The sequence below is a fragment of the Hylobates moloch genome, unplaced genomic scaffold (genome assembly GCF_009828535.3).
Source record: "Hylobates moloch isolate HMO894 unplaced genomic scaffold, HMol_V3 SCAFFOLD_27, whole genome shotgun sequence".
Taxonomy (NCBI): domain Eukaryota; kingdom Metazoa; phylum Chordata; class Mammalia; order Primates; family Hylobatidae; genus Hylobates; species Hylobates moloch.
The window spans coordinates 3,574,937-3,590,744 of NW_026652302.1; the positions used below are offsets into that span (position 1 = coordinate 3,574,937).

At 40.1% G+C, this 15,808-nt stretch overlaps 1 protein-coding gene across 7 annotated transcripts in view; it reads left to right on the forward strand.

The window, feature by feature from the left end:
* LOC116463091 (laforin) overlaps window positions 1–15,808 on the forward strand; it is a 358,522-nt gene that overhangs the window by 80,570 nt on the left and 262,144 nt on the right. For 6 of the 7 annotated variants that reach the window (XR_009211986.1, XR_009211987.1, XM_058434474.1 and 3 more), the window contains exon 3: window positions 8,605–8,846. The exons of the other annotated variant lie outside the window; for it this stretch is intronic. Coding sequence is in view for 4 of the 6 variants with exons in the window: in XM_058434474.1 (XP_058290457.1) it covers window positions 8,605–8,846 (242 nt within the window). In the remaining 2 variants the exon portion in view is untranslated. The remainder of the gene's footprint in view (window positions 1–8,604; window positions 8,847–15,808) is intronic. 7 annotated transcript variants of the gene reach the window in all.

Consider the following 15,808-nt stretch of genomic DNA (forward strand, 5'->3'; position numbering starts at 1 on the left):
AAATTATTAGAGTATTTGTTGATAAGCTGTGGTCCAAGGGCCAGCAGCATGGGTGTTACATGGGAGCTCATGAACATGCAGACTCTCAGGCTCCAGCTCACATGTCCTACGTCACTATCTACATGTTAGCATGATCTCCAGATGACTCATCTCCACGTTAATGTTGGAGGTGCACTGGTCTAGATGAATAATAATCATACACCTATCCAAAACTATTTTTTTCTTCAGAAAATTATAATGTTGTTGCTCAAAGTACTTAATGGAATCCCTTTTTGTCCCAGGAATTCCTTGTGTTTCAACAAATTAAATGGTTGGCAGTAAAGAAGACATTAACATTAAAAAAGGAAGAAAATCATGATCTTTTCATTTTCCAGCTATCTTGTTTTCTAAATTCATTTTTGTTTTGGAGCTGAAATAAAGACCCACAAATCCAAGGAATAACTTTAAAAATCTGTTTAGTGACTTGATTACATAAATAAATCTGTTTCATTGTGTACCACTTTGTCTACAGTGGATATTTCTATATGAGTTAAATTTAAACCATCAATTATAACATGAATTAAATGTAACTCATAAATTATAAGTTAAATTTAACCCTTAAATTTGATGGGCTACATATCCAGTGTATAAAGTTTTTACTTCCATTAAACCCTACTTTATTAACATTTCCATAATAAAAATAAAGATTTGAGGGAAAACAAAAGGAATTGAATAGCTTGATATTATCAAGTTTTGGGCCATATGCAGGCCATTAACATGATGCCTAATAAATAAAATGTCGATGAACTCTGAGTCTTGTAAAAATATATAGTAAAGAAACTTGTAGATATTAGTTTTATTGAGAGTAGACCTGATTAAGAAAATTTAGATTATCATATTGCTTTAGTAACCTTGGGGTCATGTTTAAATCTTCTGTTTTCCTCAACTATTGCATCCAATTAATGTGCAAGTTCTGTTGGTTCTACTGCTAAAGTACATCTTGAACTTATCCACTTCTCTCTATCTGTACCACTAACTGTATTCTGAGCCATCACCATCCGAAAAGTCTTCCCTCTTCCTCTCTAGTCTCTGCTATACCCGCTACCCAATCAAATTTTCATATCACAGCCAGAGTCACCATTTAAAAGCTCTAAGTCCATGTCACTCTTCTACTTAAAAACCCTTCATTGGTTTTTCATTGCTTTTATATTAGTATATAAATTCCCTAGCATATCAATAAGGCATTGCCTGGTCATTTTATATTTATCTCATTCCATATTCTTCCTTGTTCACCACACTCCATGTCCCTAGGTTTCTCACAGTTCCTAAACTATACCTGACTCTAGCTTTAAGGACTTCGGGTATCTGCCTCTTCTGATGTCAGATCTATTTTAATGTCACCTTTTCAGAGAGCACCTTCCTGTCTTATCTAAAATCTCATTCCCCTGTAATTCTCTATTTTAATTCCATGTTTATGTCCTTAAAAGCACATTACAAATTAATTCTATCTAATGTATACATTTGGTAAATGTATTTGTTTGTTGCCTGTCTTCCTCAAAGAATGCAGGCTCAAATGAGGGCATACTTTGTCTTGCTTACTGTTGCTCACTATTGGTTGTTGAATTACTGGCAAAAAGTAGCCATCATTTCATATTTGTTGAATCGACAGATTCTTTAAAACAAATACAAAAAAAGTCACATATTTAATTTTTTATTCCTTGGTCTTTTGTGCTTCCTAATTCAGTATGCAAGGGATTGATTTTAAACAAGTCTTTTCAAGTTCACTAAGTAAAAAAAAAATTAAATATGGCATTTTAACTTTTCAAAGAATGCTCAGCATTGGAAACAACATTAACAAGCCAATAGCCTATTTTCAAGGCAGATTTTGTTTAAATCTGTATCAAGGTAACCAAGTCGTAGCCTGGTTATTTGCCTCAATCTTTGTGCTGCCTCATGATTGACTTTAAGGAAGCAAAGTGTGCTAGTTGCCTTATTTACAATTATAATCTGTTGATACGGCATATAAATCAAATTTCAGGGCTATATATGCTCAAAAACAAGAAGGCCAAACTCTCTTGGACTCAGTCTTAAGAAGTTGTGAGTCTGAGAGACTGTGCTCTCACATCAAGGGACTCTCCACTGAGGTTCATTCTCTGAGAGTCATGTAAGAGGACCCAGGACTATACCACATTTATTAAAACTAGACACCCCAGAACTTCAGTACCAAATCATTAGATCAAGAAGGGGCCCACATATTTCAGTCATTTTAGTTGGGGGTCTGGTGATCTTTTCCCCCATGTGGGAGATGCGCAGGTGATAGATGGAAGGACATCAGTGAAGGAAGGAAGAAGGGTAGTATTGTTGTGAAGAGAGCATTTGGGAACTACCGTCAAATGCTAGTTGTATTTGCAAGAATTCCAAACATCAGGATGAATGGTGAAAAAAGATCTATTACAATGCTTTAAGGACGTCTGGTGTATGGATATTTGAAGAGAGTCTGGATGATTGAATGACTCTATTTTAAGCCTGAATGTTTAGACTTTTATTGGGTGGCTAAGGCTACTTTAACAAAGTGCCACAGACAGTGTGGCTTAAACAATAGAAGCTTATTATTTCACAGTTCTGGAGGCTGAAAGTCTGAGATCAAGGTGTCCACAGGGTTGACTCCTTCTGAAGGCTGAGTGGCAGCATCTGTTTGAAGCCATCTTCTCCCTGTATCTTCACATTGTCTTCCCTCTGTGTCTGTATTCAAACCCCCCTCTTATAAGGACACTAGTCATTTTGGGTCAGTGCTTACTCTAATGACCTCAGTTTAACTTGATCACCTCTGTAGAGACCCTGTCTCCAAATACAGTCACATTCTGAGTTCCTAAGGGTTAGAACTTTAACATAGGAGTTTGGGGAGGGGGACACAAGTCAATCCATAGTAGGCTTTTATAATTAATGATATGGCATTTCATAATATGGAAAATAAAAGAGCATTTTGTCAAAAATTATTTGCTTTCATATGGCTGTAAACTACGTAGTACATCCCCAAAATGTAAGAAATGAACTGGACTTACAGAAATTCACTTTTGCTCTATATACGTAGTCTATGACTCATAAGAAAACCATAATAAAACTATGTTTTAATAAAGAAGCTAATTAGTATCACTTTCTAAATTGGAATTTGTCTTTGAGTAGTTATTCAGAGTTAACCAGAGCCTGTTATAAGCACTCTTTTGGGGTAGAAGTTTGGCATTAATAACTTAACACTGGATGCTAGAGGACAAATTTTCAGCAGAAGGAGCTGTATGTGCTACTGAAGCCTGGAGCTTACTAGAGGTTGATTTTAATGTTTCTCTTGCTTTCCCACTAATGAGATCTAAATTATAGGACTGATAGACTTTTTTTCCCTTTACTCATTATTTAAAAGCCAGATCACATTTTAATTTCTCACTGAATTGCCCATAAAATATTAAATAAGATAAATGCAGCACAATTATCCAACTTAGGAAATGTGCTTTTTTTTTCATTCCTTTTAAATTCTTAGCTGGGTTTTGTTAAGAGTTTCAGCAAAATCGATTTTTTCTATTTTTTGAAATGGTGCTCCATTTGTATGGCTAGGAAGAGGGCACTGCAGTTCAACAGTTGGGGTCTTTAGGTGTAATAAATAAACAAAAGTTGGTTCCATTATTCCTGTGGTTTTCCTCATCTTTTTTTCTTTTGATGGACACAAAATAATGCTAATTTTCACCTTTAGGAAAAGGTTATTCTGCCATTTCTCATGGCCATTAGTGATGGAAGCTCTAATGTGAAGTCCATAGAATGAACTTATCTCCCAATACCTTTTGTCTTTTAGACACCCACTTCTCCTGTCGATACCCTGTGATGATTTTTACAAAGTGCTTGGATGCTCATTCTGTCTGATGTGCCAGTGAGGCTTCCTTTGACTGACAGCTGAGCCTCTGATTCATATGCTTCAGTAGCTGTTGGACCACAGGCCCAAGCCTGATGGGTGAAACAAATATTGTAGTATTATGATATGATTACCTGGAACCACAATTCCAGATTCACTCAAATGAATTAAATTGATTTTGATTTGCAGTCCAAGAAAATAAGGTTCCAGAATGTCAGCCATCTATTCTTTCCCCTGGTCTTTAGCTAAGTTGTAATATTACTAGGGTAGATTTTATTTATATATAATCTGATTATAGCACAACAGAAATAGTCAAAACCCTGGTTAATAATTTTTTTCTACAAAAGTACATTCTTATGCATAGGACTATATTAAATATTTGTCGTGGCTCAGAAGTAGATTTAGTTTTGACCAGTTAGAAGGTACTGTGCATTAAACACATGGGATATACATTGTCTCTCATAACAAATAATTTCTCACTCCTCACTATCTAGGAATTATTTGTAGTCTTGACACTATTTTTTGGACAAAGATAAGAACTTACCTTAATTTGTAGATATGTCAGACTGAGGAAGACCATTTTTTCTCATCTCCGTATTTTTTACTGATATTTAAAAAAGATATTGGGCTCTATATATTAAGCTTCTCTTATATGCATATGGAGATCTTGGACTGGTGGTCCAAGGTGGTGGTTCTGGAATCTGCTGCATATGTAATCTAGTTAATTTCTAAACAGACCAAAAATCAAAGAACCTACAGAATTATAGGCCTAACTCCCAAGCCTCTCTATAAGTATCTCTGAGGTGGATCCTGGTAATAGATGTTTTTATAAAAGTACCTCATGTGACTTGAATGCATAGCCAGATTTCAAAACTTCTGTCCTGAGCTGGCTGAGTGTCAATACCCTTTTGGTTCAATTGGAGTCTCTTTACCTTTACAAATAGTCTATAGTGGAACTGCCAGAAATCTCCTGAGTTCCTGATTGATAGTGGATTATTTATGAAACAAGTCTCTGGAAGTTTTATGATATAACTTATAATTTTAAGCTATAACTTGTATTCCATTATATCTGTGAATCTTGGTATGCCTTGCATTAAAACTACTCTTACAGAGAATTTTTGTTCTCTAATCTCATATTTCAACAGGCTTCTTTTCACCCTAAAAATCCTGATGTTAAAAATTGTTTAAAATAACACTGATACCAAAAGAAGACTAAAACTGAGATGAGATGAGTAAAAATGAATTTTTAATGGTATCAAATTATCCTCTTTTGAATGGATAAGTAAAAGTTTAATTACTTTTTAGAAAGCATATCATGCATCTTGTTACCCCCAGTGAATCCTGTAACTAGAAATATATCACCTACTTTTGGAAAACAAACTGAAATAGGATGCACATGAAGGGCACTTTTAGCTGTCTGATTAAGCAGAATCCATTGATGTGTTCGTTTCCAGCAGGCCCAGTCTTTGTCTCTGCATCCCATGTCATGATTCAGTACAAATCACTTTATAACCTTACTTTTCTATCTTTCAATATAGTGTTTGTTTTCAGAGTTTATCTTTAGTTATCTGTCTCTAGGTTTAGAACGTCTTGTTTTAAAATAGCAGAAATTAGTTCATACTCAATTTCTTAAATATGGACTCTGACTTCCACCATGTCTGGATGTATATTTTAAGTGCTTATTTCCATCAGAAATGTTATGTGTGAGATATTTGTGTTAAGCTACCAGCTTTGGGCCTGTTTATCTTTGACTTGTTCTGAGTTTCCCTATCATCTTAAAAACATTTGAAGGCCAGGGCTGAAGGAGATGATAGAATAACACCTTTTTTAGCAACAACATGTGACTCTATAGACTGACTCTGGTTTGGGATATGCTGACTCTGATTTCTTATATTGCAGGCTCAAATGTCCTAATTTACCCTTTGTATATCTCTATGAACTATTCTTGAGTTTTTATGTAATCCTGTGTGAAAAATTAGCCAGCCATTTTATTTTGGCATTTACCGACTAGCTAATTACTAACTAGTACCCACTCAAAGAGTGCAATATTCTAGAAAATGCTGAGTGGTATTTGGATTTTAGCTTGCCTGTCATGAAATTCTCTTTAATATTTTACCAGTCCTCTTAAAATTTTGCCAATTAAAAAAACAAAAACATTACTGTCTTATAGTAGTTTCTGTTTCTTAGTTATATAACAGAAGTGTCCACTTCCCTCTTTTCCAGCTTAGGAGCTTTAGTGTGCTCAGTTCAACCTCAAAGTATACATGTGGGAGCCCAGCACTATCACCTTGCTAGGCATCCAGCAGGTCCCTGGGCAAGGGATCTTTGAAAGATCTGGAAAGAGGGATGGGACATCTAGTTAGAGGCAGGTCTCACTCAACAGCCAGAGGGAAGGGGCAATCAGCAAGTTAGTGTGAATTTTCCCCTGAATACTCAGCTATCCAGGTCCTGGTGAAGCTCAGCTCTTGGGCACCCTGTGAGTGTCCTTGCTCAAGGTCTTTCTCTCAGTACACTGGGTCCAGTGGAATATCTAAGAATTATCTGGGGCCAGGGATAAGATGAAGGCCTTGGATTTCATGCCCCTCTTTCCATCACCATTAAGTCTTTTGCCATTTCTAAGTTTTCTTTTATCATTTTTTTCCCATAATAATCCTCAGTAAGGATTTCCACAAGGAAATTCCTAATAACCCTTTAGACAAGAACACAAGTAGAAAAATAAGTTGTTCTCCTCCTGTAGGGGAAGCAGGGCTCAGGCTTTAGACAGATAGTGCCAGATCGTATGAGATAATTTTCATCGATTATGGGTCATGACCACATTAGAGGATTAGTTAATTGGCTTCTCCTGTTAACATCAACAATGCCAACCACCACCAAAAGGAAAAAAGCAAAAAACAAAAAAAGCTAGCTTTCATACAAAGAAATAGGGTATTTTCTACTCTGTAGCATTCAAATGAAGAATATAGGAAACAATGAAGAATTAACTGAATAATCTTTACAGTGCAATGCAAAGTAAATTACAAAAATAAGTAAATCACTATAGCTACACATAAAATCCACTTGCACTTACTGTGCATCCACTGGTTTCAGTCCAATTCAGATACATTATTTAATTGTATTTATTCCTTACAAGATTTTTATGAGTTATTTTTAGACCCATTCTAAAGATGAGTACACCAACAGGTTAGAGTTGATAAATAACTTGGCCTAACATCAGACAATTATTACTAAATGTTATACGAAATCTTTTTATTTTTTATTTTATTTTATTTTTTATTTATTACTATTTTTTTTTGAGACACAGTCTTGCTCCATTGCCCAGGCTGGAGTGCAGTGGTGTGATCTTGGCTCGTTGCAACCTCTGCCTCCTGGATTCAAGCAATTCTCAGGCCTCAGCCTTTCAAGGTATCTGGGATTACAGGTGTGTGCCACCACGCCCGGCTAATTTTTGTAATTTTACTAGAGACGAGGTTTCTGCCATGTTGGCTGGGCTGGCTGGAACTTCTGGCCTCAAGCAATCCCTGCCTCAGCCATCCAAAGTGCCAGACTACAGGCGTGAGCCACTGCGCCCCAGCTTGTTTTTTGTTTTTTTACATTTTTCCTTTTGGCTGTTGTTGTCAACATTGTTAACATGAGAAGCCAATTGCCCAATTCTCTAATGAAGATCCACCACTGTCTTTCTAACACTTCAGTTCTGCTTACCCTACAGGAGAGAATAAACTTTTTTTTTTTAAGAGATGGAGTCTCACTCTGTCACTCAGGCTGGAGTGCAGTGGTGCAGTCTCGGCTCACTGCAACCTCTGCCTCCTGGGTTCAAGCAATTCTTCTGCCTCAGCCTCCTGAGTAGCTGGGATTACAGGTGTCCACCACCACGCCCGGCTAATTTTTGTATTTTTAGTAGAATCGGCCAGGCTTGTCTCAAACTTCTAACCTCAGGTGACCCACCCGCCTTGGCCTCCCAAAGTCCTGGGATTACAGATGTGAACCACTGCATCCGGCCAGATAGGCGTGTTTTATTTTTTTTCTCCTTGGGTTCTTGTCTAAAGGGTTATTAAAATTTTTCTGAGTTTTTAACTTTTTCATTTCATTATTTTTTCTATAATAAACCTCAATGATAATTTCCAAAAGGAAACTATATTGCTATTTCTCCTTCTTACCTTGCAGCATTAGATGAAACTTATAGAACACTGCTAGGTACTAATGGAATTAATGTTGAATCTGATTTTATTTAAAAGAAGTCTGCTGTTTGTTAGCTTCTACTCTTTAGCATATTTTAAAGTCTCATACTATTTGAAATATTTACATAGACTTTTAAACCGGAATGCCTGCTGAAATTTGTTTTTCAGAATTTATTTGTATAATTACACGAATTTTCACCTCTAATTTGTTAGCATTTGAAGTCTGTTGATGGATTTTTATCATGTGGAACCATATATGCATTCATTGAATAAGTACAACTTGGTAGACTTATTTTAATATATTGCTTGATTTGGTTTGCAAATGTCCATTTCCTAGCATTCTAGTTAATTGAAATACTTGCTTTCCCCAAAGCAGCAACACCAGTACTTTTTCTTTCAATAATAACATTGGTGCTCATATTCTAAAATATCTAGCTTTCCTGTGCCAGACTTAAAGGTTAGTTATATTTTAATACTACATGTTTTATGCAGCTCCTTAAACCTCAAATCAGAACAACACTAGTAATAGTTGACTCCATATGTTCTCATTAGAATTCTACCAAATATCTGGCTGGGTAGCTGCCCTCGTCAAGTGGAACATGTAACCATCAAACTGAAGCATGAATTGGGGATTACAGCTGTAATGAATTTCCAGACTGAATGGGATATTGTACAGAATTCCTCAGGCTGTAACCGCTACCCAGAGCCCATGACTCCAGACACTATGATTAAACTATATAGGGAAGAAGGCTTGGCCTACATCTGGATGCCAACACCAGATATGAGCACCGAAGGTAAGGATCAGAACTATTCTGCCTCCTTGCTGTGTTTCAGAGAAACTCTTGCTTGCTGTCTATCTATCTATAATTTAATATCTTAAAAATGAATGGTAGAAATGGAATAAATATGATTTCATATTTAATATATATAATACATATGTTTTGACACTGTGGCTAAGATTCTGTTTAATGTGGCTTCTTTGTTTATTCATTCAACACATATTTATTGTGTATGTACTGGGTATGCGGCATTATGCTGGTAGCTAGGAACACAGCAGTAAAGAAAGATAGGCACAACTTCTGCCCCCACAGAGCGCATTGTCCTATAGGGATGGCAAAGGTTAATCAAATGATTAAAAATAGAAGTTTAAAACTATGGTGAATTTTTTGTTAGAAAAATAGGCAGATATTGCTATGAGATTATGTACAGGTAATCAGGCCAAGGAAGGGGGGTCAAAGAGGGTTTTCTTGGAAAATAGTGTTTGGGCTAAGGTCTGAGGGTGGGCTGGAGGAAGAGTGAGTGGAGAGAGTGTCCCAGACAGAAGCACCAGCTTAGAAGAATCCTTGTGGCAGGAGAGAGCACAGAGTGTTGCAAAAACTGAAAGACCAATGTGGCTTGGATCAGAGAATGAGGAAAGATGATCCTGCAGGATTTGAGCGACAAAAAGGACTTTAGACGCTATCCTATAGCAGGAAGAAGCAGTTGTGCAGTAAGACGAGTTCAACACTAATTACAGCACAGAGAGGAATGGGTAAGAGAGGAGTGAGGACCGTGCTGGAGGAAGGTTATGCATGGGAAGAGCACATTCTGGGGAGCGACAAAGGAAGGCTGCATGAATGCCATGGCACTTGAGGTGGGCATGGCTTTGATAGGTAGATGTGGAGGGAGAAAGGGCATGCTAGGGGGAAGCAGCAGCACAGGCGTTGGCGCAGAAGCATGGAATTTTAGAGGAATGAGAGATTTTTAGCCCGGTTGTAGAATAGGGTACTTGTCGAAAAGGAATGGAGATAACTACAGTCTGTAGAGGAGTGAACCAAGTTACACCGATAGTATCAAGCAGCTGTCAGCAGGGGGCGGCAGAGAGCTTCGGAAATAGGAGCGGCTAAGGAGTTTGATGACCTCCTCTGCTGGGGAAAGGACAGTGATATCCAGCTCAGAGACGTTTCTATCTTTCGCTCTCTTCCCTCAAATGTATATTATGTACAAAACACTCTCCTAAGCAATTTACAAAAATTAGCTTATTTAATTATCGTAATAAGACTCCAGGCAGATATTGTAGCTGTCTCTATTTTGCAGACGAAGAGGCTGAGGCATGAAAAAGTTATTGTCCATGTCGTATAACTAAAAAGAGGCCCATTCTGAATTTCAAGGCTGGCAGTCGGACCCAGAACATTGCTCCAGACAGCAGCTTTACCAGCTATGAAGCTTCTCCCTGCATTCTTACGCAGACGCTTCAGGCAGGTTCTTCAGATCCATGCAATTTCAGCCCCTTATGTTCATGATCATCTGGAGTTAGGCAGAGCCTACAAATTGTAAGGGAAGTAGCTTGTCTCCCCAAGAGTGAATGGTCTGCAAGACAGAAGGCCATGAGGACCACAGGAAACCTACGTTTCTGGGCCTTGCCCACCTCAGCCCTTTATGGATCTCAGGTGGTCCTCCTGGCCAGGCCAGGCCCCTTTGTTGATCTGTGTCTGAGCTGAATTATCACTGGGGATGGGGTATAATGTTTGTTCCTGAAGTTGGAGAGAGCTGCTGACAGTCTGATTATTCCTCTTGGTAACCTTTTCTAAGGAAGCATGATTTAGCTGTAAGAGCTCTGCCCTTCTTCAGGGAAGAAAAAAAGAAAAAATTCATTTGCAAAGATGCACATTGGTTGAATCTAGGTGACATTCACCTTGTCCAGCTGGTTTTCCTGGTTTCAAAACAGAGAAGATAGTTAGGATTTGAAGGACTGTAGCTTCCAGAGAGCATTTTGATGTCAGCATCTCTGAATCTGATTTGACAGCATTGTTATCCTGTTGGAGAATGATGTGAGACGAGGCTGGGAGAAGTTAGGCTGCCAACTGTGCCATGCATCCCCCGCCATCCCATCCTAACCCACACACTGATTACCTGAAGGCTCTGCTGACAGATAGGTAATTTGCTTGATAGTTTGGGACTCTGCAGAAGCCTGAGGGAAAACTGTATCCCCAAGGACCCATTGTAGTTGTATTCACACCTTTTTTGCGGTCAGTGGGTCACCAGATCACAGTGGTAACTGTTAGTGCAGCAGCATAGCTTCTTTCAGGCTGAGACAGTGCGGCAGCATTTGAGCTGCAAAATGCAAGCTTCCACTTGATAAAGGCCCAGCTGTAAGACCGACTAATGGATTTCTTTGGCTTGGCCTAACCTGGGGGTGTAATCTAAGGGTTAATAACCACTTCTGAGTGGCAGGGGAACTTTTTACCAATAGACCAATGTCTGTGGCTCACGGTATTAGCCCAATGAACACATAGATTAATCAGCTAAATATTTTTAGAACTCTAGAGAAAAACCCACTTGGAAGTGTTTCGAGCTGCAGCATAATGCTCTCAGTTGAAGTCTGAGAAAGAAGACAGTTTGTTAGGCTTGACTGTCACCGCTAGTTGTCACAGATCTGTTACAATCAATCGTGCGATCGATCCTTACTCTCGTATGCTTTGTCGTATGTGGAAGGGTGGTGTAGATTTTTTTTTAATCTTTTATAAACATTTTTGTTTGTGTCTTTCACCTAGGGAATGAAAATCTGCCAAATCTAACACTCACCTGAACAAAACAAAATGAAACAAATCTGCTCATTAAAATTTTCTTTGTACAGAAGGTATTCAGGTTGTGTTTTGACCTCTGTCACTGCAGTGCTATTTATAACAAATGTCTACCCTTGCCTCCCAAATGAGTTCATAGGCTTCATGAAGTCCTCAGCTACCTTTCTGTTGTCAAAGTCTGACTTCCTTTCCCTCGCTCAACACACTGAATTCAGCTCTCCCATCGCACGGAAATGCTGACCTTGGAGCCAAGACACCTGGGTGTAAGCGTTGTCACCACTAGGTAGCTGGGAGGGTATCGGCAGGCTAGTTCCTGCATTAAGAAAATGAGGATAGTAATTTCCACCTTATAGGACTGTAACAGTAGAATAAGATAATTGATATAAAAGTGCTTTGAAAATCGCAAAGTTGGAATTGTAGGATTAGTTCCAAGTCTTTAAGTTTCTACCAAAGGATGTTATAGATAACGTGGATCCTATCTATATTACACTTCAAAGATGGAAAAAAGATATGCCCCCCAAATAATATATTCATCATATATCTGCTCCTGGAGTAAGAAAGGAAAGTGTGTGTGTGTGTGTGTGTGTGTGTGTGTGTGAGAGAGAGAGAGAGAGAGAGAGAGGGAGGGAAAGGCTGAAAGCTGCAGATTTCTTTCAGGATCAACCTTGGATAAAGCGTATCTTTTTTTTCGCATTTATTTTTATTTTTTAAAAAATTTTATTATTGTTATACTTTGAGTTTTAGGGTACGTGTTCACACATGGATAAAGCATATCTTTAGGGCATTTTTACCCCTCTCTTTTATCTCAGACCCTAATACCTCAGTCTACTTGACTTACCTGCCCAAATGCTCTACCTCTCCCTCTCCTCACAACCTTGGCTGGCTCAATAGTGCTTTCAGGAAGCTTTTGGTTGGTCCAGAGTCAGATTAGCCTGGAGCAGGTGTGAACTACAAGTTAGGCTAGAAGTGCTTAGTAGTGTCTCAGATCAAACAGGCTTTTATTGCTGTTTTTCTAGTCTTGTGTTTATTCATGGACTTAATGAGTGTGTATGGAGCATCTACTGAGAACTAGGGCTTGTATTAAATTACAGAGTCAGAAACTCAGAGGGTAGAATGTCTTGTTTGACCTGCAGAGGGTTTACAGTTTTTCAACTTAGTTGTCAGCATTTAAAGTTTGGAATACTTTACGTTAAAAGATCTGGATTTCTGTCTTTTCTTGAGGTTTTATTGTTTTTAAGAATGGAAATGTCTTATCAAAATAAATTCTATGTGGAGCCTATCTATAGCTGCTCTGGTTGACACTGGCTCTGTTGAATTGGGTACATCAAGATGAACCTTCCTGGGGACCCTCTTTTTATTCCTTGGTGGGTCACATATTAGGTTAGTCTTCCTAGAATGGGTTTCAAGCATAGAGAGATGGTCTTCTTGAGAGGGCTCCTCTAGGGTGGAGCAGAGGTGTTAATCCCCAAGGAGGACATTATTCTCACCCAGGGTAAGAGCAGCAGCATGGGCCGGTAAGTGAGTGCAGAGGGACTGACTGAGAATCCAGATTGACAAGATGGGGGCCAACAAATACCATTAACCAGGTGGATTAGGGAAGGACCACAGTATAGTGGTTAAGACCTGAGGCTTCAGAGTCACACTGGCTGAGTTTGAGTGGCCACTTAGGGAATAACCTTGGGCAAATGTCTGTGCTCAATTTATTCATATATAAATTGAAGATCACAATAGTGCTGACCTCATAGTTGTTAAGAAGTGGTTGTAAATGAGCTAGTGCGTAAAATGCTTATGACAGTGCTGGGAAGGTAGAAAGGGCTCAATAAATGTTATCTGCCATCAACCAAAGAGGGTGATTTGTAGTCACAAGAGATCAAAATAAACCAGGCCTTCAGCTGTGGCCAGACTTAGATGAGTGGGCACCCTGGACCGGCTACTTCTCCGGTACCCTTCTTTTTTAGATGGAGTCTCGCTCTCTCCCTGAGGCTGGTGTGCAGTGGCATGATCTCGGCTCACTGCAACCTCCACCTCCCTGGTTCAAGCAATTCCCCTGCCTCAGCCTCCTGAGTAGCTGGGATTACAGGCGTATACCACCACGCCTGGCTTTTTTTTTTTTTTTAATTTTAGTAGAAACGGAGTTTTACCATGTTGGCCAGACTGGTCTCGAACTCCTGACCTCAGGTAATCCACCCGCCTCGGCCTCCCAAAGTACTGGGATTACAGGCATAAGCCACTGCGCTCGGCCTCTGATACCCTTCTTAAGTATTTATTTATTCTTTATGTTGGTTAAACATTTCCTCATTCTTCAGTGCATTGGTTGAGTGATTCTGGGAGAAGATCACTGATGGCTGTGCCCAATGCTGAAATCTGTGTGAAGCTGGGAGCCTTGGGAGCTTCTGCATGTTAGCCGACATGTACCTTTCAGGAGTGTGTGCCTGAGATCACAGAACCTCAAACTAACACTTGCCCCTTTTTAACTTCTAAACTGTGTACATACCTCTTGAAGAATGTTTTACACATAAAATGAAAAGGGAAATGTATTGCATCATTTGTGCCGTTTGGTGCAGACCCATCCTAGGAGAACCTCTGGCCAGAGAACAGGTCTGGGGAAGGGATCTTGACTGGGACCAGGGAAGATCTTGTTTGCAGGCTGGACACACTGATGCTGTATGCACCCAGTGCCAGGGGCTGGGATTCTGAGTCCAGCAGCTCCTACTGCAAATGACCGCTGTGGGCTATTCACATACTGGGCATCTGAGGAAAGCCTGAACCTACGTTAAATGATTCTTTTTTGTTTCCTGCCAAGGCACATAGTATCTGGAGAGACAGGCACAGCAGGGAGCTTGTCATGTGATGCTAGCTGTGGCAGGAGCAGGAAGAACCTACGCTTCCAGCTCGAGCAGCAGAGTTCTCCTCCCACCCAGCTTTCCCTGGAGTGAACCTCTCATACCCTCAGCAGAACAGAAGCCCTGCAGTGGAGCAGGCCTCTCCCTTCTCAGCAGGGCTGATCCATCATACGTTGGAGGTTTTGCTCCTCTGATCCCCCAGTGCAAATGGTGGATTGGCCATGCAGTGCTCTCCCTGAGACACGCTGAGACATCTTGCTGTCACACATGATGCTCTCACCATCCTGTTGCATCTCCAGTGATATTTTAGTGCCTCTAGGAGGGCACCATGAGTAACTGAGTGGCAGGCCCACCTCGCTGTAATCTCAGAGTGCCCTGGAATCAGATGTGGAGGTTTAGATGGGTTAAAGTTCATGGTTCAGTTTGGACTGTGAGGAATCAGATATACACAGAAGCTGGTAACTCTAATACAAATGCCCTTGGGGACCAGGCAGGGAACAACAGTGTATGGCAACAGGCCAGACAGGGATGGAGCTCAAGGAACTGAAACCATGTCCTCCCTGCCTGAAGGCATTCCAGGTACAAACATTCTAAACTGCTGTGTGGAGTGTGCACTCTTAGATCTCTTCACTAGGGGGTTAACAGAGCTCCAGCAACAAGATTAGAATATTATCCTCTGCTCCTTCTCAGAGCTTGATGAGCCTGAAGCTGAGGATGATGCCTGACTTGGTGGAATGGCCAGTGAGAGGCCTTCAAGCCACATTGTGGTCCTTGGTAAACTCTGTCGTTCTCAGGTGCTGATGCCTCATCTCAGTGTGTTGTGTTGGCTCCTTCAGGGGCACTTGTATTTCACCAAAGGACATCTAAAGAGGGAAGTCTAAACTTATGGGAGTGGCTGTCATGGGAGAATTCTGGGCCTCATGGCAGATCCCCAGGTGAAATCTTTTGAGGGAGGGGTGTTCCCATCTCTTTGGTCATCCAATAAGGATGGCAACGTGAAGGCCACACAGGGCTCTTGTGTGTGACCATCGGAGGATCCTTTGGGGCCACTGTGTTCGTGTAGCTAGAGAATGCCAAGTCATGAGTATGGAGCTGTAACCCAGGGCTTTCTCATTTCCCTCTTCCTTTCCCTTTGAAATAATTTATATTGATCACCCCCTGAAAACGAACAAAAAACCCAACTTACAAAATATCTCTATACTGGGAACCTGTGAGCAGGAGAAACTTCAGCCATCCAAGGAGCTCAAAAAAGTGACTGTGGGGCGCTTCTCTGTCCCACAGGATGAGAGAGCGGAACAGAGTCTACCAGGCCTCAGCAGGGCATAGCGTGTCCTCTCCTGGCGTGATGAG